The sequence below is a fragment of the Mastigoproctus giganteus genome, chromosome 8 (assembly GCF_048544385.1).
Source record: "Mastigoproctus giganteus isolate SK-2022 chromosome 8, ASM4854438v1, whole genome shotgun sequence".
Classification (NCBI taxonomy): Eukaryota; Metazoa; Arthropoda; class Arachnida; order Uropygi; family Thelyphonidae; genus Mastigoproctus; species Mastigoproctus giganteus.
In genome coordinates this window covers 211,085,515-211,113,361 of record NC_143582.1, presented here as the reverse complement: position 1 = coordinate 211,113,361, position 27,847 = coordinate 211,085,515, and the positions used below count along the sequence as shown (strand labels likewise).

Here is a 27,847-nt window from a genome sequence, read left to right as displayed (position 1 = left end):
TATAGGTTTGAAAGCTTCACTTCAGGAAGCATGTGTATCCGTTGGAACAGTTGCAGAGAAGAGAAATGAGATTAGTGAGGGGGAACAAAATGATACACTTACCAAAAAAGGCTTCAATTCTGGAAATTGCATGTATGGAAAATACATACCTGTGAGGGGAATATGACTGAAGGGTTCAAGGCTCTGAATCGATTAAGTAAGCTAAATGTTGTTGGCAACCTTATTCTTACTCAGAAAACACACATAATTGGGTATAAATTGAGGAAGGATGGCAGAAGATAGATGTGAAGAAATTTGTTTTTAGCAAGAGGGAAGTAGACTGTTGAAACAAATTTTCATCTAATGTTGTGGAAGTGGGTAGTTTCAATCAATTTTAGAAAGAAGACTTGCATAAGCTTGCTTCCTTGCATAATTTGCTACTACTGCTAATAATAATACTAAAATTACATGTTTATTACATTTAGGTAACATATTAAAAAGAAAAGATCTGTAGAGGACAGAAAACAATGTGGTAATTTACTGCCATTTCAATGTAAGGGTAGTAAAGGTGTAGGGAGGTGAAGGTGTAGGGAGATGAAGTTCTCATATTTGTAAGCCCAATGTATATTTATTTTATAAATACAAATAAATATTGTAATTTCTAGTGTTTTGTCCCTAAGAGCAAGCCAGCATTCACCTATCCACTAATTTTAAGGGAAAAAAATATAAAATAAATAAATAAACAATTCTGCAAAAACATAAAAGTTAAAAAAAAAAAAAAGAAAAAAAGAAGCCACATGGATAATTAAGGTTCCATTGTATAGATATTTTTATGGATATTTGTTTACAGAAAGACTTAAAAACAACTTATTATATTTTTATGATATACAAAGCAATATTTATTATAGTAATACTGATTGCTTGTATATATGAACATAAGTTAATTGTGTGGCTAATAAGTTCAATTATCACAGTGTTCTTCATTATTAACCAATATATGAATATCACAAAATATTAACATAATTTTTTGTTATGAACATTGGTTAATATTGGTTAATATCATAATATTAACTAATGTTCTGAGAACTTCATAATTCTAGCAGTTACAAGATTTTCCAGTTGGGATGTTTGGGAACAAAAGTGCTGTTCTGGGGAACCGTTTAGCTTTAATAATCATTTAGCAGGGGAAAAAATCCACATTATTTTTATTACAAGGGGAGACCACATCTCCTTAAGTCACTATTTGGGCCTAGCACTGCTTGGGCTGCCTTATATGTTAGCAATTGTATTTATATTAAATTATACACAGGTTTAAAGTTTATTTATAATATTCTTTTCCAGAAGTTAATAATCGGTTATATTTTTGGGAATGCTAAAGGAGAGTGAAAACACAAGTTTGTTAAAAATTTATTCATTAAACAAAAATTATTTACCATGTTATGTTTGGTTTCGGTTTACCATCCACTTTGGCTTCTAGTCGACCTGGTTTTCCTTCAGCCAATTCAGCTGGCTTCAAACCATGACTGAAATTTGGCTTTTGAGAAGGAATTCCTGCAACCAAATCAAAGAGCAAATTAGAAATTTGAAGCAACTATAAGAAAGTTTTGGTATATTATAACATTATACATAATAAGCTATTAAAGGCAATAAACATCACAGGCCATAATAATTACGTGTTGCCAAAAGCCTGCAACATAAATAACAATTCTGTGAGAGCTGACGGGTATTACTAAGTAAAATTGAATTAAGAAAGAAAAGCACTTCACTGCATATAAACCTGAGGAGTAATGCTAGAAGAAGCAGTTATTGGTGAGCACTGGATCCACAGGTGCTGAGAGAAAGAGACCAATTTAGCTTTTAGTCCTTTGCAATGAGTTTGGCTCATATTTGATTGTAGATTACTGGAATGCACAGATGCATTCTGACTGCTTCCTTTGTTCTTCCCCCCAAGCCTAGTCATCATGCTGCAAAAGCTTGCTTCTTGCATCATTTCCACTACTAATACTAAATACCTTCTCCTCCACCTGAGTTTAGTTTTAGCATTACAATTAGCATTAGCAAGCACACATGATGCAAGAAAGCAAACTTATATAGCATCAGCCAAAAAAAACACACACACACACCCTTCTCATTTCACCCATCCACTCATTCCAAATGTTTGTCTAGTTCTGCCTTGAATCTGTTTAAGCTATCAACTTCCACAACAAGGGATGGAAGTCTGTTCCACCAACCAACTACCCACTGGCTAAATGCAAATTTCCGCACATCTATCCTACATCTGTCTTTCCTCAATTTGAATTTATGCCCTCTCAAGTGATTATTCTGAGCAAGAGGAAGAATACCATTGGCATTGAGCATGCTCAAACCATTCAAGGCTTTATACACCTCTATCAGATCACCTCGCCAGTGCCTAGTCTCCAGACACTGTAATTTGCAAAACTTAAGCCTTTCTTCGTAAAAGCAACTCTTTGTTCAATTCACTAATCTTGTTGCCCTTCTCTGCACTCATTCCAGCAGCTCTGCATCCTTCTTGAAATGAGGCCTTCAGACCTGTATACAGTACTCAAGGTGTGGCCTGACCATTGCCTTATACAAGGGAATAATCACCTCCTTATCCCTGCTAGAAAAATTCCTGTATGTCATTGACAAGACACCATGAGCTACTCTTGGGGACAGTCTGCACTGCTCAGAAAACTTCATATCTGCCTGCACAATTACCCCCAGGTAATTTTCACTCTCTACCACTGTCAGTGTAAAACAACACAGTTGATACGTTACTCTGGAGTTACTGCTTCCCATATGCAGTACTTTACATTTGTCAATATTAAACTTCAGTTGCCACCTCTCAGCCCATATGCTCAACTTTTCTAGATCCTGTTTGTTTGTTTGTTTGTTTGTTATTTGGTTTTTAGGAGCATTAGCAACTAAGGCCATATTGCTCCGGGATATGCGGTGATCACTCCCTGACCTTTCCGCATCCTCCGTATTTGGTGGTGACGGGCTCGAACCCCGGTCTAATCAAGAAGCGTGTGCTACGCACTGCTGCTCCTTCCCACCTGGCTACGGAGGCGCCTAGATCCTGTTGCAGCAGCGTACTATCATTAGTGTCATTAACAACCCTGCCAACCTTTGTATCGTCTGCAAACTTGGAGATTAAGCCTGGTATACCATCATCAATATCATTAATCAATACAGACTACAACAATGGACCCAACATTGAACCGTGGGGGACTCCACTAATAACTTTAGTCCATGAAGAGCAGTGTACATTTATTATCACTCTCTGTCTTCTCCCACTCAACCACCCCTTTATCCATAGCAGCAATTTGCCTCCAATGCCACAATGCTCCAATCTGTGCAGCACTATTCCATGTGCAACAGTATCAAAAGCCTTTCTAAGATCTAAATATATGATAATGAAAGTTATTAAATTATTCTTTGCATCCAGTTCCTTTGTGACTATATCATAGTATCCAATCAAATTGGTCAGACAAGACTTCCCCTTAACAAACCCATGCTGTGTTCGAGCTATAACTGATGTTTTGTCTAGATGATCCTGCAATGTTTCTTTAACCAGTGCCTCCATTAATTTCCCTGGAACAGATGTTAAACTAACAGATCTGTAATTACCCGTGTCTTCCTTTGATCCTCTTTTGTGGACTGAGGTCACATTTGCACATCTCCAGTCCATGGGTACCTCCTCTGAATCCAAGGAAGCTCTCATAATTATGGTTAAGGGTTTGCTTACTTCTTTTTCTGCCACCTTTATATAACTGGATAGATTCCATCCACCCCAGGTGCCTTTCTTATGTTCATCTTCAACAATTTCTCCTCCACTTTACTCTCAGTTATTACAAGGTTATCTAGTTTACTGCTAGAGTTTAATAGACCTCTGCCATTCCCCTCCCTGAATATCTCCTCATGTGTGAATGTATATCCAAAATATTCATTTAATTTGTTAGCTACCTGAGCAGGATCATCATCAGTTGAACCATCGATATCAAGTGGTTCAATCTGATTCATCTCTTTCCTTCTAGAGTTTACATAAGTAAAGAACTCTTTGCTGTTTTTCTTTGCATCCTTTGCCAAAGATTTCTCGTAATTTGCCTTTGCCTGCCTAACTTCCTTTGTGACTTGGCTACAGACCAGCTTATATCTATCATAGGCTTCTGTGTCACCTGTTAATTTATATGTATCCCATGCATTTTTCTTCTCTGCCACATGTCTAATTAGTTCATCTGACATCCAATTAGGCGTATTAGGCTTATCTTGAACAATATTTCTTAGTTGGTATGAAAAGCCTAGAAGCTTCCAAGATTAATTCTTTGAATGCCTCCCATTTTGAATTTGCTGTTGGTAGCATCATCAGTTGGTCCCACCATATAGAATTTAAATACTGTCTCAGACCACCACAGTCATGTTTACGAAAGCAAAAATCCTTCCCTTTACCCTTGATGGTAGTTACCTCTTTGAGTAAATCCCACTTCGGCACACTGTGATCGCTGCCACCTAATGGTTCCTTTATCTGCAGATTCCTAATGCATGAAGAATCACTACTGATAATGAGATCAAGAGTATTACTCCCTCTAGTTGCTTCCTGAACATGCTGCTGTAGAAAACAATCATCCAATAAATCCACAAAAGCTTTGCTAGTGTGTGAGTAACCAACCCACAAATTCCATTTAATCTATGGGAAATTAAAATCCCCCATTATAAGACACTCTGATTTACTGGCCCACTCTATTTCTCTGCACAATTGCTCATTATACTCATCAGAGTCATTAGGCCCATAACACACTCCTACTCTCAATTTTGCTTTCTTGGTGCTTATGTCACACCAAACAGACTCAACATTGCATTGTCCACCAACATCTATTGGATGCACTTCCTTAGATTTTATGTGTTTCTTAAAAAACAGCATAACCCCTCCTCCCTTCCTGTCCTGTCTATCCTTTCTGTACACATTGTACTCCCTAAATTCCAATTCTGCACTGGTTATGTGTGTGACACCACATCTCTGATATCCCAGAATTTTTTTTTTTTTATCATACGATGTGGCAATACATGAAGGAACCAGTTTTTTCCTGCTTCCTTCGTGTATCATGGCCATGAGATCCAACCAGATAGTGCAGCACTATCGTGATATCGAAGCCCGAGGCTGGATTCGAACCCACGACCTTTGGGTTGCCAGGCAGGCACTTTACCCGCCTAGCTAGCCCGGTCAGCATCCCAACAATATCTGCCTTTGATGTCTTGACTAGCACTTCAAGCTGATCAAATTTATTAACTATACTCCTAGCATCGGTGTACATGCAAGTATACATGCACCTGTTTCTACTCTTTTATACCCTAACACAGCCCAGGTATTTACTTGTTCCACTATGACTCCCAGCAGTCCTGGAAATCCCCGTGCCTTGCTTTCCAGGCTGCATCTCAATTGCATTTCAACAGAAGCAGTGCAAGAATCACTTTCACCTCTGCCAGCAGCTACTGTTAATCTATTAGTCTATTGCTGTTAATCTGTATTTCCCCCCCCCCCCAATTAATGCATGGCTGACTATCAGCAGAGGCCAGAACTTTACTGAGAAATAAGACTAACTTGGTGGGGGGGGGGTATTTCCCCTCCTTCTTTGTTTATATTTGGGCAATGTTTGAGTGAACAAGCTTCTTTAAGGCTATGTAATCCACTTTAAGGTAATCCACCCAAAAGCAAGGATGTGTGGGCTCTTCAGATGAAACCAGTGATTTTCATTAATGGAGTATAAAAGTGATGTCACTAGCATGCTTCTGAACCATAGAGTCTGCAGCTGGACTGTCAAATGTTCTATCCTAGTATTTCTTTTTTTTTTTGGCCTGAAAATTTCATAAGCTAGTGTTAATTATATGACGTGAAATGCATTTCTTTCTCAATTATTTCTATTCCTATTTCTTAGATAATTACAGAGATCAATTAATGAAGCAATGAGAGATGTTATGAAGAGTAATAGTTAAATTATTCATTTGAGGCAATAAAACACAGATATTTTATTTTATGCCTAATAATAACTATTTCAAATTATCATTAGGCGAAAATGTGTCTTTTTTTAAAATAAAATTATACTACAGAAAATACCAAAACCTTTTCATAATGATATCAATCTATATGACTTGAGGTTATCACATTGCATTGCATGTGTTACACTACAAAATAAGTTGGAGTGGTATGGCACTGGAAATAGGTTGCTACAGCAATAAAGGGATGGTTAACTGATGGAAGATAATATGGCTATAAATGGGCACTACTCTGAGTAGACCAATGTTATGAGCAGGGATCCTTCTGTTAGAGCCATCATTGTTTCTATTTGGTATTAGAACTTTCAAGCCAAAATTTGCTGATCTGATGATATTAACATGGACAGGATTTTTTTTATCAACAAGAATAATCAGAGTATATTAGTGTTTTAGTAGTAGTAGTGGCAAAAGGATGCAGGGTTTTTTTTATCAACAAGAATAATCAGAGTATGTTAGTGTTTTAGTAGTAGTGGCAAAAGGATGATATGCTTGCTGATATAACATTAGCCACCAAAAAAAAAAAAAAAAAAAAATCAAACCTAACAATTTATCTAATCCTACCTTAAATTTATTTTAACTATCTCAGGAAGTATGGCTGAAAAGTAGCAACTGAAATTTAATATTGACAAATGCAAGGTACTTCATATGGGAACAGTAATCCAAAATTAATGTGCTGCATGGTACCACACTCAATGGCAGTGGAGAATGAAAAAGACCTAGGGATAATTGTGCAATTTGATATGAAGTTTTCAGAGCAGTACAGACATGCTGCCAGGACAGCTCATGGGGTTTTTGTCAATGATACACAGGAATTCTGCCAGCAGAGATAACAAGGTGATTATCCCATTGTATAAGGCAATGGTTAGGCCACATCTTGAGTACTGCATACATATCTGAAAATCTAAGAGAAGCCTCTCACTACAAGAGGCTTCAGTTTTGCAAATTGCATCATCTGAAGAATAGGTATCTGTGAGGAGACCTGATTGAGGCATTTAAAGCTTTGAATGGATTGAGTAAGCTCAATGCTGATGGACTCCTTCCTCTTGCTCACACTACACACAAGAGGGCATAAATTCAAATGAAGGAAGGATGATTGCAGGTTGAATATGTGGAAATTTGCCTTCAACCAAAGGTTGGCTGATTGTTAGCACAAACTCGTATCTGGCATTGTGGAGGTGGGTTATGTGTTATGTTATGTTATTTAGTTTTTAGGAGCATTAGCAACTAAGGCCATATTGCTCCGGGATGTGCGGTGGTCATTCCCTGACCTTTCTGCATCCTCCGTATTTGGTGGTGACGGGCTCGAACCCCGGTCTAATCAAGAAGCGTGTGCTACGCACTGCTGCTCCTTCCCACCTGGCTACGGAGGCGCCTTGTGGAGGTGGGTAATCTGAACAAAATCAAGGAAGAACTAGATAAACTGTTAAAGGGGATGGCCTAGTGAAATGGAGAGTGATGGCTTTTTTTTTTTTTTTTTAGGCTGATGCTCTATAAGCTTGCTTTCTTGCATCATCTGCCACTACTACTATACAGCATCAGTCAAAAAAAAAAAAAATAATTGCAGAATTTGGTTACTAAAAGAGTAACCATATTCTTTTGGTGTTTTATTCTAGTATATGGTTTACCTGGAGTTGAAATGGCTTACTTATTATTATTATTATTATTATTATTATTAGCTGTATGGTGCAAGAAAGCCTGAGGCTTATGCTGCACAAGCCAAAAAAAAAAAAAATTCTGAGTTACCCTGTGAGAGAGAGAGAGAGAGAGAGAGAGAGAGAGAGAGAGAGAGAGAGAGAGAGAGAGAGAGAGAGAGAAGTAGAAGGAAATCTTCAAGAAAGAGAAGAATGATAATATCCAGCTCAGGACCCTGGGTGTGCCAAGCCCATACTCACCAGATGTGAGCCCCTTACCAAATGTATGTAAGAATATCTGTTCATTTGGTCTTTTTGTTCTGCCTATCTCATCACTGATGAGAACCTAATAAGGTTCAAAATGGCAATACAAAGAATGGCAATTGGTTTCCATGTTTTTGATAAATAGTCAGTAATTCATAACCTGATTACTTGGTATCCCTAATTTAGCAGTCTTGATATCTAGGTTTGTCCAAAGTATATTTAGCTGAATGCAAACAACAAACAATATACTTTTGGTTCTTTTCAATGCAATATGTCTATCTCAAATAAATGTGTTCTGTCCAATAAAAGCTTTATATTTGGCCTTCAAGCCATTTTATTTAGGGAAAGCTAGACATTGGCAGTATTTGAGAAATGTCAAGCACAGTTGTTTCTTCAAATGTTGAAGCAAGTGAAAATTACCAGATGTACATTGGCGACCATAAATTTAATTCCCAAAAGCTACCTTTAAACAGTAGCTTTCAGGAAGTAGCAGTAGCTTTACTGCAGAATTTCAAGCAACAATTCAGATAGCTTTTTATGAAGTTTACTGTCCCTCAAAAACTGCTATTTTTTTCAAGTGGATTAACAAATTAGATCTGAGGAAAGGTCTTTCTGTTTAAAGACAATGAGTCTTGCTTTCTCTTAAGTCAAAGAAGACAATTCTCAAAAGGAATGCCAACAGCATATGATTAAAAATAATGTAAATATTCTTAGGAAATTTCAACTGTGTCTAGCTTTCCACATTTAAGCAAACTAGTGTGAGAAATCTTTATGAAAATAAATGATTGATTGTTTCATGAATTAAGATATTATATATCTTAAGAGATTATTACAAAAAATGAAGACAAAAAATAATTTTGTTTGGCATTATAAAAGGTGGATGACAATAAAAATCAATTTATCACAACTTTTAAACTTATAATTAACTTCATTTTTAGTTAATTTATTATGAAACATAAAATCATGATATAGTACACTGTATTATGGTATACTGTGTTGGTTTATAAGCAAGAACGTCAGCATGCATATTACCAGAAAATAAAACTCAGTGCCTACTCTCCAAAATAGAAAGCAGGCTTATGAGATTCCCATGTTTGTTTGTTTGTTTGGGTGTGTGTGTGTCCTACTAGAGTAATATACATGGACACAAATGTGCACACTGCAAGACTGAGCCCAGACACCAACACCATAAAAATTACGTGGTCAATTGTTAAGTGGTGGCTTGTATTGGCAGCAATAAAATAATTACAATGAAGTTGTAAACTTCCCAAGTGATGGTGTCAGTACCGAGCATAAATTTATGTTTACAATACAATCCAAACCAAATTTATAGCACAGACTGGGGGGGGGGAGCACTAGAGTCTCCTAAAGGAAGGTATTTTTATTTAAATTACCATCTGGAAACAATATGACTACCAATTGGTTATAAGCAACATTCATTTAGAACCCTTGCATTTTGAAGGCAATTCCAAATAAAGTTTGCAATTTGTTTTAGGGAGGAGATCTTACAGAGATATATTGAGACAAGTATTTTTATTTTAATTTGTCATCTTGAAACATAACTGAAATAGTTTCCATTAGTTCAGACATTTAAACAATTGGAATATAGGCTTCCTCAGTTATAATTACAATTTCTCATTTTATAAAGAGATTTTGCCAAGACAACTGTTTAAGAATAGAATAAATTTCTGGAGCAACCTATGCTCTAATACGTGCCAGTTTTAATAGAAGGGTGATTGCAGTTATTTAACTGCACTCATTTTTGTCATGATTAATAAGTGGTTATCCTTTGGTAGTTCAGCACTTGAATTGTTAAAGGAAAGAGTATGAGGAAGAAAGATACTGGTTATGTTAGTGTAGTATGTAATGTGTGCTGAAAAAATGAAAAGCATGCTTCCTTGCATCATTTTTTCAATTCTAATAGTAACTATAACTGTTTTGAAAAAAGTAATTAAACCACATGATTTTCTATTAAGTGAATTTTACTGTGTACAAAGCATTGTGCAAAGTAAATTAAATTCCCACACAACAGAACAACAAAAGTCATTCAAATGAAAAATGCCAAACCAACATAAAATTCATATGCAAAAATTGATAAACTGATTATCAGTTTTTGCATAATATGTTCAATAAAAACTGATGATAATCAACAAAAATTAATGATAACTAGTTTTAGTTGACTGAAGCCTGTTGGCAACACTGAGCACCCACATGACACCACTGTCCAGCATTATTTAAAAAGAGTTAATAAAAATGATAGAAGCACCATTGCAGTCATGCACTGAAGCAGAGATGTGATTTGTAATCTGAGATTTGAATGTAGAGGAATAAAACTTGCTGAAATTTATTGCAGGATGTGAACCTAGTATGGTGAAACATGCACAAGTCAGTGGCAAATTTATGGGTGGATGAATAAGTTTAAAAATGGTACTGAAAGTGCTGAGGAGTCTCCTTGACCAGGAAAGCATAATGTGTCATTACACCAGAAGTTATAGCAGTGGTGAAAGAACTCATATGAGAAAAAACAACATATTACTATTGAATAAACTACCATGGCATGCAAGATTAGTATTGGTTTGACTCATACCATCATTAGTGAAGAATTGTAATTCTGAAAACTGTACGTTGATGAATTTCATGGAATTTTTTTTATTATTATTATTATTAGTAGTAGTAAAAATGATGCAAGAAAGCAAGCTTATACAGCATCACTCAAAACAAAAAGAAAAAAAGTTAATACTTCCTATTTCACCTGTCCATGCCCTCTCAAAGTTTATCTAGTTCTTCCTTGAATTTATTCAAACTACTCACCTCTACAACTAAAAAACTACTCACCTCTACAACACTCGACTGGAACCTGTTCCAACAATCAGCCACTCTCTGGTTGAAGGCAAATTTACACATATCTGACCTACAACCATCCTTCCTTAATTTGACTTTATGTCCCCTTATGTGTAGCCTAAGAAAGAGGAAAAATTCCATCAGCATTGAGCTTGCTCAATCCATTCAAGGCCTCAATTAGATCTCCTTGCAGGTGCCTAGTGCTCCAGACAATGCAATTTGAAAAGCTGAAGCCTTTCCTAGTAAGAGCACCTTTTCGCTCCCCTCACCAATCTAACTGCTCTTCTCTGCACCAGTTCCAACAGATTCACATCCTTCCTAAAATCAGCCTTCCAGACCAGTATGCAATACTGAAGATGTGACCTGGCCATTGCTTATACAATGGGATAATCACCTGCTTATCCCTGCTTGAAAAATCCCTGTATATCATTGATAAAACCCCTTGAACTGTTCTAGCAGCCTGTCTGAACTGCTCAGAGAACTTCATATCAGATTACACAGTTACACCTGGATCTTTTTCATTCTCCACTGCCCTGTGTGTGGCAACACACAGTTCATAAATTAATCTGGAATTACTGCTTCCCCATATGAAGTACTTTGCATTTCTCAAAATCAAACTTCTATTGCCACTTCTCAGCCCATCTGCTAATTTTCTAGACTTTATTGTAGTAGAAAACCCTGATTACTGTGATTAACTATCTTCACAACCTTTGTATCATCTGCAAACTTAGATATTAAACCTGATATGCCTTCATCAGCATCATTAATAAATGTAGAAAATAAAAACGGACCCAGCATTGAACCCCAGGAAGACTCTGCTAATAAAATTAGTTCAAGGAGCAGCACCACTGATAATCTCTCTCTCTCTCTCTCTTTCACTCAAGCATCCCCTTATCCATAGAAGTATCTTGCCCTTAATGCCACACTGCTCCAATTTGTACAGCATTCTTTTATGTGCAACAATATCAAGAGCTTTTCTGAACTCTAAGTATGTGATGTCATAATTATTTTTTGCACCGTAGTTTTGTTACTATTGTAATAGTATTCATTCAGAATGGCCAGACAAGATTGCCATTTAAAAAATCCATGCTGTCACTGCAGTATAACTGTCTAGATGATCCTGCATTACTTTTTTAATCATTGATTCTATTATTTTCCCTGGAACAGAGGTCAGCTAACAGGTCTTTAATTACTCGTGTCTCCCTTTCTTTTCCTTGGTGAAATGGGGATCACCTTGATCTATTCCTAAATAGAAGGTCTATGCCTTCCATTTAGGAATAGATCAAGGAATAGACCATTTAGGTCTATTCCTTAAACTGTATCTCTTATTTGGTATAAAAAGCATAGTGGCTTCTATGATAATGTCCCTGAATGCTTCCCATTTAGAATTTGCTGTGGGTAACTTCATCAGCAGTTTCAGACAGTTTATAAAAACTGCCTAAAAAAGCAGTTTAAAAAAACTGTATGAAAACGCTGAAGTCACCTTTACAAAAGCAAAAGCTCTTTCATTTGCCTTTGACAGTAGTTCCATCTTTTAGTAAATCTCACATCAATTTGTAGAACTTCCTTTGGAAGTTCTCTCACAACCAAAGCATTCCTGCTACTTTGAACCCTTTGCTTTGCTACTCCAATCTGAGGCATGATTTTAGTCTAAAATTAATTTAAAAACAATACATGAAACTAAGAGATTGAAAAAAATAACACTATGCTAATCTCACTTATTTAATGCCAATACAAACTACACTCTTTTAAATTATGTTACATACTACATGATAAAGTCATGTTATTAAAATATGTTTGTATTGCTATAAATTATAGTTTATAGGCCTTTTCCGATACAAATTACACTACAATACTGCATAGAAAACCTCCAATAATTGCCTATGTTAATACTTTAACAATGGCAGTACAATTTGAACATTCTTATAGATATAATGCAATGACAACAAAATTCAAACTTCTTATTTATATAATGCAATGGCAGCAGACTGTGGTTTCTTAAGAATTACAAAGGTGAGTAATGAATAAATTCATCAACTTAATCAGAGAATTACAAATAATAATTACACTAATAATTTTAAATCAAAAGTTACAAAAAATGAAACAATTCTTAAGCAATAAAGAAAGTTCCACTTAGCAGCCCCTGAAAAAGTTGTGCCATTCAGATCAAACAGCAGAATTGAAATTTAACACCAGAACTGAAAGAATGAAGACTTAATGTTTTACGTGCTTCATGGATGGTATAGAATGAATGAATTGACTTCTCAGAACACCAGAAATTTTTTTTTTTTTTTTTATGATAACTCCCAAACACAAGAGGCATCAGAACCTATAGTACTTAGTACCATGCATGGGTTGGAGGTTGAAAAGATGAAAGAAGATATTTGTTGACATTAGACTTGAACTTCTGCAGACTCTAATTTTCAGGAAACACGTACGAAGGAAGTTGTCCAAAAAACGGCAATTGAATGAATAAACGAGGAAGATGAAAAGTTGGTTCTGTGAGTTTGAAGAGGGACAGTAAATGGATTTTGGCTGGTGGCAGCACGTGTTCGGACTGTTTTGAAAGAGAGAGCAGGAATTATAGAAGCCAATTCAAAAGTGCCCATGGAAGTATCTATAGAAAACAGATGCAGCAGAAACAGTACGTCTACAAGACAGAGAGTGAATAGACTCTGTTAGAGATGAGTCATTAATTAACCTAACTGCCCTCTTCTGAATGGAATCTAGAAGCCTGAGAGAGGTTTTGGGAGCACCACCCCAGATGTGGAAACAATATTCCATGGTAGGGCAGATTTACAATTTGTACAGAGTAAACAGCTGTTTGGAAGAAAAGTAACACTGAGAGAGAAAGAGAAAACCAAGTTTTTTTAGATGCAGAGGAAGCAATATTTATAATGTGCTTGTGCCAAGAGAGATTAGAAGCCAGAGTAATCCCCAAAAGAGATATATCATCTTGCCTAGAAATCAGAGTGTCAAGAAAGCATAGGAGCAGAAGAATCCTTTTTGCAAGATATAAGACAGGACTGAGTTTTAAAAGGATTGAAATCAACTAAGTTGTCTTTGCCCCACTGGAGAATTACCTGGAGATCGGCATTTAAGGAAATGGTAGCAGATATTCGAGAAGTTGAAGCTGATTGAGCAGGGCAAGGTTTCTCAAACTGGAAAGTGGAATGCAATGTGCTACCATCAGCAAAACTATGGATAGGATTTGCAGTTAATGGAAGGTCATTAATATACAAGAGGAAAAGAGTGGCAGACACCAGCATCAGTGGAGAAGTTAGAAGACAGAGAGCCATCTACTATTGCTCTCAATGAGCGGTCAGAGAAAAAACTGGATAACCAATTACAAAAAACAGTTGGCAAACCATAAGATGGAAGCTTGTTTGGAAGACCTTTATGCCAAACACAATCAAAAGCCTTTGAGATGTCAATAACAAATGCTTGTGCTTCACCTGAACTTTTCCATTGAATTTGTCCATTATTGGGTAACATAAGCTTGAATATCTCCAGTGGCTTGACACTGACGGAATCCATACTGGCGATTGTAGATCAGACGGAAGGTTTCTAGATAGTTTAAGAGTTGGCGGTTAATTGATTTCTCCATTACTTTAGAAAGAGTAGAAGTAATTTCAATGGGACGATAATTGGATGGGAGGGATTTGTCATCCTTTTCAGGAACTGACTGGATATGAGCAAATTTCCAAGCAAAAAGAAAAAAGGCAGAAAAGAACAGAAGTAAGTTCAGGAGTGCAGGTTTTGAGAACAAGTGGAGAAATACCATCAGGACCTGGAACTTTCTTAGCATCATGATTCATCAAAATCCTTCTGACAGCCTTTTGACCGAAGACCAGAGGAGGCATTGAATGGAGCATGCTGGGAATGGTGGGAGGTGTTTTACTAAGATCATTAATACATGAGTTGGAAGAAAAATGGGATGCTAGCAGGTCAGCTTTTTCCTTGGCTGAAGTGACAATAGAACCATCTGGTTTTGACAGAGGTGGGACCAATAGCTTTGGCAGGAGACCGGTTTTACCATTAGGGCAAGAAGCAAGTTTTCTTCACTCTTAGCATGTTCAAAATCTAGTTTGGATTGATTAATAACTGCTTTACAATTGTTGCAAGCTCTGCTGTAGGCAGAAAATGAAACTGAAGAATTGGAAATAAGCCAATTACGATATGCAACATTCTTCTCTTGAACAGCCTTAGCACATTTATTGGAAAACCAAGGTTTAGATAAAGGACAAGATTTTAAGGTGAAATGTGGAATAAAGGATTTCCTTCCTACAAGAATAATTTCACTGACATGATCTGAGCAAATGATGATATCAGAAGTTTTGAAACAGTAATCTGACCAAGAAAAAGAAGAAAATAAATCTCGCAGGTTATCCCATTTTGCATTTTTGTAATGCCAAACAATACGAGGTTGGGAATAGCCATGAGATAAAGGCTCCATTGGAGAAGAGACAATCACCAAGTTGTGATCTTAGGTGCCTAAAGGACCACTCACTTTGTTCATGTACTTAGAAGGGTTGTTTGTGAGAAAAAGATCAAGTGCATTAGCAGTATGGTTAGGATGTCCGGTATTCTGGTAGGTAAATAAACAATCTGTGCAAGGTGATTAGTAATTGCAAAAGCCTCAGCATCTCGACCAGCTGGGTCTGTGTGACAAGAAAACGGAAGCCAGTTGGAGTTATGAACATTAAAATCACCAAGGAAAATTATCTCACTGTTAGGAAAGTTGGACTGGAGAAAGTCAAGTTGCAAAGAGAGGAAGTCAAAGAGTTCCAAGTGATTAGTGGAGTTGGGAGAATGGTAGAGGCAACAGATGAATTTGACAGAATGAGGTAGAGAGATTTTAAGCCAGAGAAGATTGAAAAGAGGAGATTTCAAATTACCAAGTCTCTGACAGAGAATATCGAAACAGACATATGCACAAATACCACCTTTGAGACGAAAGGAATTATAAAGCGAATAATTTGGGCAACTGAGATGAGAAGTGGTTGAATCAACTGATAACTGAGATTCTGTCAAAAAAAAGTATATGGATTTTGGCAGACTGTAAGTGGAAATGGACATCACTGAGATTAGAACTGAGACCACGTATATTTGTGAAATGAACTAGAAGTGTTTTGGAGGTTTAGATCTTTTCAGAGATAAGTTTGCTCTATTAGTTTGACAATTCATGAATTTCCCCAAACTGTCGGCCCCAAGCACTCACTGATGAAAATAATTAATAAGGAATCCAGAAACATTGCCAATTATTAAGTAATTCTGTTGTGAGAGTTTAAATTATCTTATGCTTATTTATTTACATATTCCTCACTCACAGATAAAATATAACTGAATTTATGAAATATTTTACAATTTTAATGAACAGTAGTTTCTTATACATAGATTGGCTAAGTGGGTAATAAATTTTATGTTTATTTATAATCTGAAGCAAAACAAAACAGAGGACAACAAAAAAATTATGATTATGAAGAACAAGCAATGAGAAAGTATTTTTATGTTGAGAATTCAAGAAATAAATAAGTTTTATGATGACAGTCTATAGCTTTTTCACACAAAATTTATTTAACAACATATCTAATAGTTTAATTAGTGTTATCCACATTTAATTAATCCATTATGAACAACCCAGTTATTCTTTCTCTCAACAAAATTATTTTAATATTTAAAAATAAATTTACAAACCTTTAATTACTAACTTTGCTTCTTGCTGCACTTCTCCTGCAATATTTGAGGCCACAATAGAATATACTCCTTCATGTTCTTTTTTTGCTCTTCTGATTGCTAATTTATACATTTGATTACTAGCATCAGAAGAAATTACAACATTTTCTGAAGTTTTTACAGGATGACCATCCTTACACCTGTAATAAAAAGTAAAATGTTCTGATGACTGAAATGATAATGGGATAAGTTTGCAGTTATATTTTATGAAACAAAGAAAAATATATGCGTGATCTGAGTGAGAACTGACTCATATTTTCTGATGCTATCAAAATAAATATTAAAAAATGATTTTTATTGAACTGGCAGATATCATATTAAAAGCTTCTGGGCATAAGTGTATATTTCAGATTAACTGATACCTTGTTAACAAAATGCAGTCTATGGTTAAAGATGAAATATAGCACTATCTCAAAAAGGATGTTATCTATATGGGTAAAAGCATGGTTTTATGAAGAGGTGATCTTGCGTGACTAACCTATAAAGCAGCTGGATGTTAAAAACAATTTTAACTTATACATTAAACTTATATTTAGCTTATACATTTAACTTGTATATCTGAATTTTAGTAAGGCTGCTGATATAGTTCCTCATGAGAAGTTATGGTATAAATTAAGATCATGTCAGGATAACAGGGTAGAACTATCTAGCATTAGCATTAGTAGAGGCATATGATGCAAGAGAGCAAGCTTATGCAGCATCAGCCAAAAAAAAAAAAAAAAAAAAAAAAAAACCCACTCCCATTTCACCTCTCCGTTTATTCAAAATACCTGTCTAGCTGAGCCTTAAATTTATTTAGGCTATCAACTTCCACAACAAGGGATGGAAGTCTGGTCCACCAACCAACCAACTACCCACTGGCTAAATGCAAATTTCCACACATCTATCCTACATCTGTCTTTCCTCAATTTGAATTTATGCCCTCTCAGGTGATTATTCTGAGCAAAAGGAAGAATCCAATTGGCATTGAGCATGCTCAAACCATTCAAGGCTTTATACACCTCTATCAGATCACCTCGCCGGTGCCTAGTCTCCAGACACTGTAATTTGCAAAACTTAAGCCTTTCTTCATAAGAGCAACCCTTTGTTCCATTCACTAATCTTGTTACCCTTCTCTGTCCTCGTTCCAGCAGCTCTACATCCTTCTTGAAATGAGGCCTCCAGACCTGTATACAGTACTCAAGGTGTGGCCTGACCATTGCCGTATACAAGGGAATAATCACCTCCTTATCCCTGCTAGAAAAATTCCTGTATATCATTGACAAGACACCATGAGCTACTCTTGCAGACAGTCTGCACTGCTCAGAAACCTTCATATCTGCCTGCACAATTACTCCCAGGTCCTTTTCATTCTCTACCACTGTCAGTGTAGTACCACAGAGTATTATCAGTGGATTATGGGTTGGTTGAAGGAAAGGAGATAGAGGTTAGTCATAAATGGGAATTCTTTAGAGTGGACTGAAGTAGTAAGTGGAGTTCCTCAGGGACCAGTGCTCAGATTGCTCTTGTTTCTTATCTTTCTAAATAATATTAATGAGGGAATACAGGAATACAGAAGGAGTGGTATTCAGAGAATACAGCAGGAGAAGCTGTCAAAGTCTGCTAGTGACTGAGAAGTTGGGAGGGTGGTTAACAATGAGAACCAGGCTATGCTGGTTCAAAAAGATTTGGAACAACTGCAAGTATGGTCTGAAATATGGTAGCTGTAGTTAAATGCTACCAAATGCAAACTTATGTAGTAGAAACGCAGGAGCAGTTTATAGAGTCATAAAATAGCACACCAGTCCCTATGAATTGAAAAACAGCATGAGCATAACTTTTCCAGTGTTTCAAAAGTCTTAAATTTCTTTTGCAATAACGATCACTGATGTTTCCACTGCCAGTCACAGTGACTATACAATTCAAGAATGATTTGTTCCTCTTTGTATTGTGTTTGGCAGTACAGACATTCCAAATATTTCTGATTCACAAATGTTTCTGTTCTTAATCATACATGTGAACCCATTTTGTTTAGACACTCCTGTACTGCAATCTCTCAGGGATGATGGTGTAGGCAAATCTAAAATAATATTTTATTCTCTAACAATATGCAAGCTTGTCCTAAGTGAGAGTTATCCTTCAGAGTAATGATTTGTTCATACACACAGTCTTGCGGGTGTGAGAGAGTTGTTGATACACACACCTTTCTACATGTGCTTATGAATTTCTCCTGGAGAGACACCCTCTGCTGTAAGAAATAAAATATGAACTAAGTCTTAACCCATTCACTGCAATATGAATTTATGTCCCCTAGTTTTAGTATCATAACTATATGTAAACATTTCACTTTTACTATCTCCTCTCAGAGCCTTACAGATCTCAATCAGATTCCCTCTAAGGTGCCTAGTTACTAAGACCTGTAGTCCATATATTTCAAGTCTTTTCTCATATGGGTACCCTTTTGCTGATCTCACCAGGCATGTTGCTTATCTTTAGGCTCTTCAAGAAGCTTAATGTCTTTTTTTTTTTTTAAGTCCACACCTTGATACAGTATTCCAAATTTGAGGGCACTCTGGTCGTGGAAGAGAACAGTCGATGGATTTTTGGCTGCTGTAAATGGATAAGTAGTTTTGATATTTTACTGTATTCTTCATTAATTAACAAACTACACTGTGTTCTACAAAGATAGTAAATAGGTTTAGTAGCGTTCATTAGCTTCTTTTTTTGAATTTAACTATTGATTTTTGGAAGTTACGACTCACCGGTGTTGTTGGCTCCAATATTGTTGAATTAGCCACCATATTGTACTCAATAAGAAATAGCATAAGGTATATATCTCAAACTGATAGCATAAGATTGATTTGATTTGATTTGGTAGTTGTTGGCGCATTGGCTTCTGTGGCCATATTGCACCTCCCAAGGTTTTTGCAGTACTTTGATCCAAGCCCAAGGCGGGAATCGAACCCGCGACCTTTGGGTTGCCGGGCAGGTACTTTACCCACTCGGCTAGCCCGGTCGGCCCTGACTGATAGCATAAGGTATAACGTAAAACTCGATAGCATAATACATAGCACTGTATTAGGAATCTATCAGCTTAGTGTAGTATTATCAATTAATCAAAAATATTTATTAATCTTACTATAAAGTATTTAAGGGCAAAGGCCTCATGCAACGAGGTAGAATGACTAATATGTAGGTTAGTGCAAATGCATCCTTTTAACATTGCTATCTACCAAAGTAGTCAAATTAATTAATTAAATTATTAATTAAATTGGCATCGTTTTGGTTATATCTCATATTGTGACTGCCTTCACAATGAGTTTCCATGGTATTGTACTACCTCGAATAAATAACACTTCACCAGTGGAGAAGACTATCGTTATTTATTCTGAACGGATACCGCCACCAGATGGCACCGTTTCAAAGCTTGATGGCTTCTCTTTGGTGGGTGGGCAGGTACCCTGGTGTTGCAATAGTGACAACCCAGTTATGAAGTATAACTTCACAATTTGAGAGATTCCTGATGGTGCGTAGTGATATAGACTATAAAGAATTTAAGGGCAAAGGCCTCATGCTACGAGGTAGAATGACTAATGTGTAGGTTAGTGCAAATGCATCATTTCAACACAGCTGTCTACAAAAGTAGTTAAATTAATTAATTAAATTGACATCGTTTTGGTTATATCTCATATTGTTATAAAACGGCCTCCGTAGCCGAGTGGGCAGGAGCGGGAGTGCAGTAGCACACGCTCTTTGAGTAGACCGGGGTTCAAGCCCCTGACTGCTGAATACGGTCGATCTGCCAACCCGCACTGGACCAGCGTGGCAGATTATGGCCTATTTCCCTCAGCATGAATTGTTGAGGAGGCTTCCATCCTGCAGTGGGTTGATAATGGCTGCACTTTACTTTTTACATATTGTTATATCGCTTATTGAAGAGAAGCCAACAAGCTTTGAAACGATGCCGTCTGGGTGGTAGAATCCGCTGAGAATAAATAACAATAGTCTTCTCCACTGGTGAAGTGTTATTTATTCGAGGTAGTACAATACCATGGCAACTCGTTGTGAAGGAAGTCACAATATGAGATATAATCAAAATGATGCCAATTTAATTAATTAATTTATTTAATTAATTAATTTAACTACTTTGGTAGATAGCTATGTTAAAATGATACATTTGCATTAACCTACATATTATTAATCTTACTAAATTTCATTGTTATTTAAATTACATTTAAATAGAAATCATGACCCAGACTAGAGCTGTGAAGCAACTTTCACAGACTAGTGAGAGTGCTGTGGCTCAGGGGAGAAACAAAGGGAGCGATTCACCAATGCATCACAGTCTCAAAAAATGTGCGAAAAGTGAAAGGTTTGCAGATCTTTCTAAAACGGGACATGATCTAGCCAAGGAGGATGTCTTGTGTGTGTGCTAGGTGTCTAGAGTGTCAGGAAATTAGGCACCAACTCAGCTTTCTGATGGGCATTTATGAGAGTTTGAGGTGTAGGGTAAATGCCCTCAAAACAATTAATAAGGGGCCCATCAAGCTCTCAGCTGCCCAGCTCACTGCTGTGCATCAAGCAACACAGAGGAAATCTCCAAGGCAGAATGCGCTAGTCCCACAGGAACTAGTTATTGTTGGTGACTCTATTGTCAGAGAGAGAGAGATGGAAAATATACTATGCAAGAAGGATAGGTGGAACAGGACCAGGCAACATCTGCCAGGGGCAAAGGCTGATGACGGTGTAGAGCAGATATCATATTTTATGGGCACAAAAGGTGATAATGTTGTACACGTTGGAACTAATGACATTAAGAGTAACAGATCTGCAGATTTACTCAACAAGTACAGGTCAATGTTGGAAAAAAGTCGGGAGTTAGGGTTGAATGTGAAAGTGTCTGCAATTCTGCCCAGACATGACAAGAGGGAGTATATGATGAGAGCCTTGTCAATCAATTCGGCCCTGGAGAGATTCTGCAAGGCTCAAGGGGTAGTATTTTTTCAGCATGGTCTGTGCATGTTGGAGAGACTACTTCTACAGGGATGGGATATACGTAAATAGAAAGGGTGCAAGAATATTTGCTGATGCTATCAAGACAGTATTAGGTGGGTCGGCAAACTGCTAGCTTGGGGGATACACAGACTAAAAGGTTAACAGTGGCCGCAGGTAGAGGAAAAAGTGATTCTTGCACTGCTTCTATTAGAATGAGCAGCAGCCCAGAAAGCAAGCAAGGTGCTGGAGATTTCCAAGACTGCTGGGAGTCATGGTGGAATAAGTAAATACATGGGCTGTGTTAGGGTAACTAAGAGTAGAAAACGGTGCATGTATACTTGCATATACACCAATGCTAGGAATATAGTTAATAAATCTGATGAGTTTTAAGTGTTGGTCAGGACATCAAAGGTGGATATTGTTGGGATATCAGAGACACGGTGTCACACAGATATAAGCAGTGCAGAATTGGAATTTGGGGAGTACAAAGTGTACAGAAAGGATAGACAGTACAGGAAGGGAGGAGGGGTTATGCAGTTAGTTAAGAAACACATAAAATCTAAGGAAGTGCATCCAATTGAAATTGGTGGACAATGCAATGTTGAGTCAGTTTGGTGTGACATAAGCACTGGAAAGGGAAAATGAAAGTAGGTGTGTGATTATTCCCTTGTATAAGGCAATGGTCAGGCCGCACCTTGAGTACTGTATACAGGTCTGGAGGCCTCATTTCAAGAAGGATGTAGAGCTGCTGGAACGAGTACAGAGAAGGGCAACAAGGTTAGTGAACGGAACAAAGGGTTGCACTTACAAAGAAAGGCTTAAGTTTTGCAAATTACAGTGTCTGGAGACTAGGCACCGGCGAGGTGATCTGATAGAGGTGTATAAAGCCTTGAATGGTTTGAGCATGCTCAATGCAGATGGGATGCTGCCTCTTGCTCAGAATAATCACCTGAGAGGGCATAAATTCAAATTGAGGCAAGACAGATGTAGGATAGAAGTGCGGAAATTTGGCATTAGCCAGCAGGTAGTTGGTTGGTGGAACAGACTTCCATCCCTTGTTGTGGAAGTTGATAGCCTAAATAAATTTAAAGCTCAGCTGGACAGGTATTTGAAACGAACGGAGGGGTGAAATGGAAGGGTTTTTTTTTTTTTTTTTTTTTTTTGCTGATGCTGCATAAGCTTGCTTTTTTGCATCATATGCCTCTACTAATGCTAATGCTAATGCTATAGTAATAGTAATAGTGACATGTGATGCAAGAAAGGAAGCATATCAGCTTACATAGCATTAGGCGCAAAAAAAAAAAAAAAAACACACAACCATTTCCCTCTAAATGTTTGTCCAGTTCCTCCTTAAATTTATTTAACCTATTAACTTCCACAACAACAGATGAAAGTTTGTTCCAGCAATTAACCACCCCCTGGCTGAAGGCAAATTTCTACACATCTATTCTACAGCTGTCTTTCCTCAATTTGAATTTATGCCCCCTTAAGTTCGTATTCCGTTACTGTTATTTTTTATTTGGTTTTTTTTAGGAGCATTAGCAACTAAGGCCATATTGCTCCGGGTATATGCGGTGGTCATTCCCTGAACTTTCCGCATCCTTTGTATTTTCCGTATTTGTTGTAATCTGAACAAGTGGAAGAATCCCATCAGAATTCAGTAAGCTCAATCCATTCAAGCCCTTATACACCTCAATGAGATCACCTCGAAGGTGCCTAGTCTCCAGCCACTGCAATTTGCAGAACTTAAGCCTCTCTTGGTAAGAGAATCTCTTCATTCCCCTCACCAATCTTGTTGCTCTTCTCTGTACACGTTCAAGCAAATCTTCATCCTTCATAAAATGAGGCTTTCAGATCTGTATGCAGTAAGCAAGGCATGGCCTGACCATTGCCTTATACAGAGGGACAATCACCTCCTTTTCCCTTCTAGCAAACTTCCTGTATATCATTGACAAAACCCAATGACTTGCTCTTGCAGCTTGTCTGCATTGTTCAGAAAACTTCAAATCTGACTGTACAATTACTCCCAGGATTTTTTCATTTTCTACCACCCTAAGTGTAGTACCACACAGTTGGTACATTCCTCTGGGGTTACTTCTTCCCATATGCAGTGCTTTGCATTTGTCAATGTTAAACTTCAGTTGCCACTTCTCAGCCCATCTTCCCAGATTTTCTAGATCCTGTTGCAGTAGCACACTGCCATTACTGTCATTAACAACCTTGCCAACCTTTGTATAATCTGCAAACTTTGACACTAAGTCTGATATACCGTCATCAATATCATTGATAAATATGGAAAACAACAGTAGACCAAACACTGAACCCTGTGGGACTCCACTAATACCATTAGTCCACGAAGAGCAGCGCCCATTGATTACCACACTCTGTCTTCTCCCACTCAACCATCCTTTTATCCATTGTTGCAACTTACCTTTAATACCATTCTACTCCAATTTTTACAGTAGTCTTCATGCGCAACAGTTTCAAAAGCTGTCCTGAAATCCAAGTATATGATATCAAAATTATTTTTTGCATCCAGTTCCTTTGTAACCACATAATATCCAATCAAATTTGTCAGACAAGACTTTCCCTTAACAAACCCATGCTGTGTCTGAATTATTGCGGCAGTCTTTTCTAGATGATCCTGCAATGCATCTTTAACCAGTGACTCAATTATTTAACCCAGAACAGAAGTTAAACTAACTGGTCTCTAATTACTCGTGTCACCCTTCGATCCCCCTTTGTGAATTGGGGATACATTTGCACATCTCCAGTCCGTGGGAACCTCCCCTGAGTCCAAGGATGCTCTCATAATTATGGCTAAGGGTTTGCTTAGTTCCTTTGCCGCCTCCTTTAATATTACTGGATAGATCCCATCCAGCCCAGGTGCCTTTCTTCATTAGGTTACAGGCCTAATGAATCTGATCAGTATAATGAGCAATTGTGCAGAGAAATAGAGGGGGGATTTTAACTTTCCAGAAATTGACTGGAACTTGTGGGTTGGTTGGTCACTCACACACTTGAAGACATTTGTGGATTTACTGGATGACTGTTATCTACAGCAACATGTTCGAGAGGCAACCAGAGGGCGTAACGCTCTTGATCTGATAATCAGCAGTGATTATTCGTGCATTAAGAATTTGCAGATAAAGGAACCACTGGGTGACAGTGATCACAATGTACTGATGTGGGAATTACTTAAAGATGTAACTACCATCAAGGGTAAAGCAAAGGGCTTTAGCTTTCGTAAAGGTGACCATATGGGTCTCAGACAGTTTTTAAATTCTATACAGTTGGATCAACTGATGATGTTAGCAACATTGAATTCTAAATGGGAAGCTTTCAGGGACTTAATCTTGGAGGATACTAGGCTTTTCATTCCAACTAAGAAATACTGTTCAAGGTTTAGGCCTAAATGGATGTCTGATGAATTAACGAGGCTTGTGGCAGAGAAGAAAAATGCATGGGATGCATATAAATTAGTAGGCAACACAGAAGCCTACGGCAGATATAAGCTAGTCTGTAATCAAGTCACAAAAGAGGTTAGGCAGGCGAAGGCACATTACGAGAAATCTTTGGCCAAGGATACAAAGAAAAACAGCAAAGACCTCTTTACTTATGTGAGCTCTAGAAGGAAAGGGATGAAACAGATTGGACCACTTAACATAGATGTGTTGACTATTGATGATCATGCTCAGGTAGCTGATAAACAAAATGAGAATTTTGCATCTACGTTCGCAGATGAGGAATTATTCAAGGAGGGATATGCCAGAAGTTTATCAAACTCTAACAGGGAGCTAAGTGATTTTGTAATAACTGAGAGCAAAGTGGAGGAGAAACTGTTGAAGTTAAACATAAAGAACGCACCTGGGGTGGATGGGATCTCTCCAGTTATATTAAAAGAGGCAGCAAAGGAAGTAAGCAAACCCTTAGCCATAATTATGAGAGCTTCCTTGGATGCTGGGGAGAACTCCATGGACTGGAGGTGTGCAAATGTATCACCAATTCACAAAGTGGGTTCAAAAGGTGACAAGTAACTATAGATCCGTTAGTTTAACTTGGGTTCCGGAGAAAATAATGGAGTCACTGGTTAAAGAACCACTGCAAGATCATCTAGAAAAGACGACAGTAATACTTAAGACACAGCATGGGTTTGTTAAAGGGAGGTCTTGTTTGAATCATTTGATTGGCTGCTATGATGTGGTCACAAAGGAACTGGATGCAAAAAATAATTTTGATACCATATAATTGGATTTCAGGAAAGCTTTTGATACTGTTGCACAGGGAAGACTGCTGTAAAAATTGGAGTGGTATGACATTTAGGGTAAGTTGCTACAATGGATAAAGGAATGGTTGAGTGGGAGAAGACAGAGTTGTAATCAATGGATTCTGCTCTTCGTGGACAAATGTTATTAGTGGAGTTCCCCAGGGTTCGGTGCTGGGCTCATTGTTGTTTTGTGTATTCATCAATGATATTGATGAAGGTATATCAGGCTTAATGTCCAAGTTTGCAGATGATACGAAGGTTGGCAGGGTTGTTAATGACACTAATGACAGTACGCTGCTGCAACAGGACTAGAAAAGTTGAGCAGATGGACTGAGAGGTGGCAAATGAAGTTTAACATTGAAAATGTAAAGTACTGCATATGGAAAGCAATAACCCCAGAATAACATATCAACTGTGTGGTACTACACAGAAAGTGGTAGAGAGTGAAAAGGTCCTGGGGGTAATTGTGCAGACAGATATGAAGTTTTCTGAGCAGTGCAAGAGCAGTTCATGGTGTCTTTTCAATGATATACAGGATTTTTTCTAGCAGGGATAAGGAGGTGATTATCCCCTTGTATAAGGCAATTGTCAGGCCACACCTTGAGTACTGTATACAGGTCTGGAGGCCTCATTTTAAGAAGGATGTAGAGCTGTTGGAAAGAGTACAGAGAAGGGCAACAAGATTAGCGAATGGAACAAAGGGTTGCTCTTACGAAGAAAGGCTTAAATTTTTGCAAATTATAGTGTTTGGAGACTAGGTACCTGTGAAGTGATCTGATTGAGGTGTATAAAGCCATGAATGGTTTGAGCATGCTCAATGCTGATGTGATTCTTTCTCTTGTTCAAAATAATTGCCTGAGAAGGCATAAATTCAAATTGAGGAAAGACAGTCGCAGGATAGATGTGCAAAAGTTTGCCTTTAGCCAGCGGGTGGTTGATTGCTGGAAAAAACTTCCATCTGTGGTTGTAGAAGTTGATAGCTTAAACAGATCAATGCAGAACTAGACAAACATTTGGAGGGAATTGATGGGTAAAATGAGAAGGGGCTCTGTGTGTGTGTGTGTGTGTGTGTGTGTGTGTGTGTGTGTGTGTGTGTGTGTGTGTGTGTGTGTGTGTGTGTGTGTGTGTGTGGTTTTTTTTTTTTTTTTTTTTGGCTGATGCTATATAAGCTTGCTTTCTTGCATCATGTGCCCTTGCTAATGCTAATTAATTGCATGAACAGAAGTGGCTGTAAAAGATAGGAAAGGAATGGCATTATTTAACAATATAAAACAGCGATAAAATACAGTAAGCAGAAGAAAGAAATTAAATTTAAAGGAGCAACTGTGTGAGAAGCAGGATTAATAATACAAAATAACAATGAAGGTGGAATAAGATAAATGAATAAATAAATTATAGCACAGAAGGTGGTTACCTGAGATAAGAGTAAGGGAAATTGGTATATTCTTTGAATTAATTTTGAGTAGTTGAGCATTAAAATTTTGAAATTTTAAGTGAATATAACATTCACGTGTTATTGTTATTCTTTTGTTAAAAAAATACTTGTTTACTTTACATAATCTGTGTGTATTTATTGGCTTCATTCAACAGTTATCTTCTGCAGAACTTATACTACAGGGTGGGGCAAAACTAAATATACAGTCGCTTATTTAATTTTTATAGGTTACAAAATTATTATGTATGAAATGTGTAAGACGAAAATAAGCACATATATGATAATTCCTTAGGTACTCAAAATATTTACTTAATGTTTACACATTCCTGGAGTTTATCTACCACACTGTGAAACACTCTGGCAAAGATCTTTGTTTGTCCTCCCCCTCCTAAAAGATGTCAGTGATGAAGTTTTTGAAATCACTGATGGTAAAGAGTTTCCAGCTGTACACTTTGTCCTTAATGATTTCCCAAAAGAAAGGTCCGATGACCATAATGGCTATCCAACTGACCCTTACTGATCAATCCACCTTTAAAAAAAATCTTGGTCTAGTAAAGTATGCACCTCTCTAGCATAATGAAGCAGAGAACTATCCTTTTGGAAAAACAATTCTGCATGATTGGGTTCTATGGCTGTTATAAAAAAAGAAAACAGGTCTAATGATTCCAA

The 27,847-nt window shown here is 37.3% G+C and overlaps 1 protein-coding gene across 3 annotated transcripts in view; it reads right to left on the bottom strand.

The window, feature by feature from the left end:
* The window catches only part of LOC150082242 (protein Obscurin-like), an 865,351-nt gene that overhangs the window by 403,009 nt on the left and 434,495 nt on the right, over nucleotides 1-27,847 (bottom strand). For all 3 annotated transcript variants that reach the window (XM_090379203.1, XM_090379204.1, XM_090379205.1), the window contains 2 exons: nucleotides 16,464-16,642; nucleotides 1,413-1,530 (listed from right to left, as the gene is read on the bottom strand). In XM_090379203.1, the coding sequence (XP_090235329.1) occupies nucleotides 1,413-1,530; nucleotides 16,464-16,642 (297 nt within the window). The remainder of the gene's footprint in view (nucleotides 1-1,412; nucleotides 1,531-16,463; nucleotides 16,643-27,847) is intronic.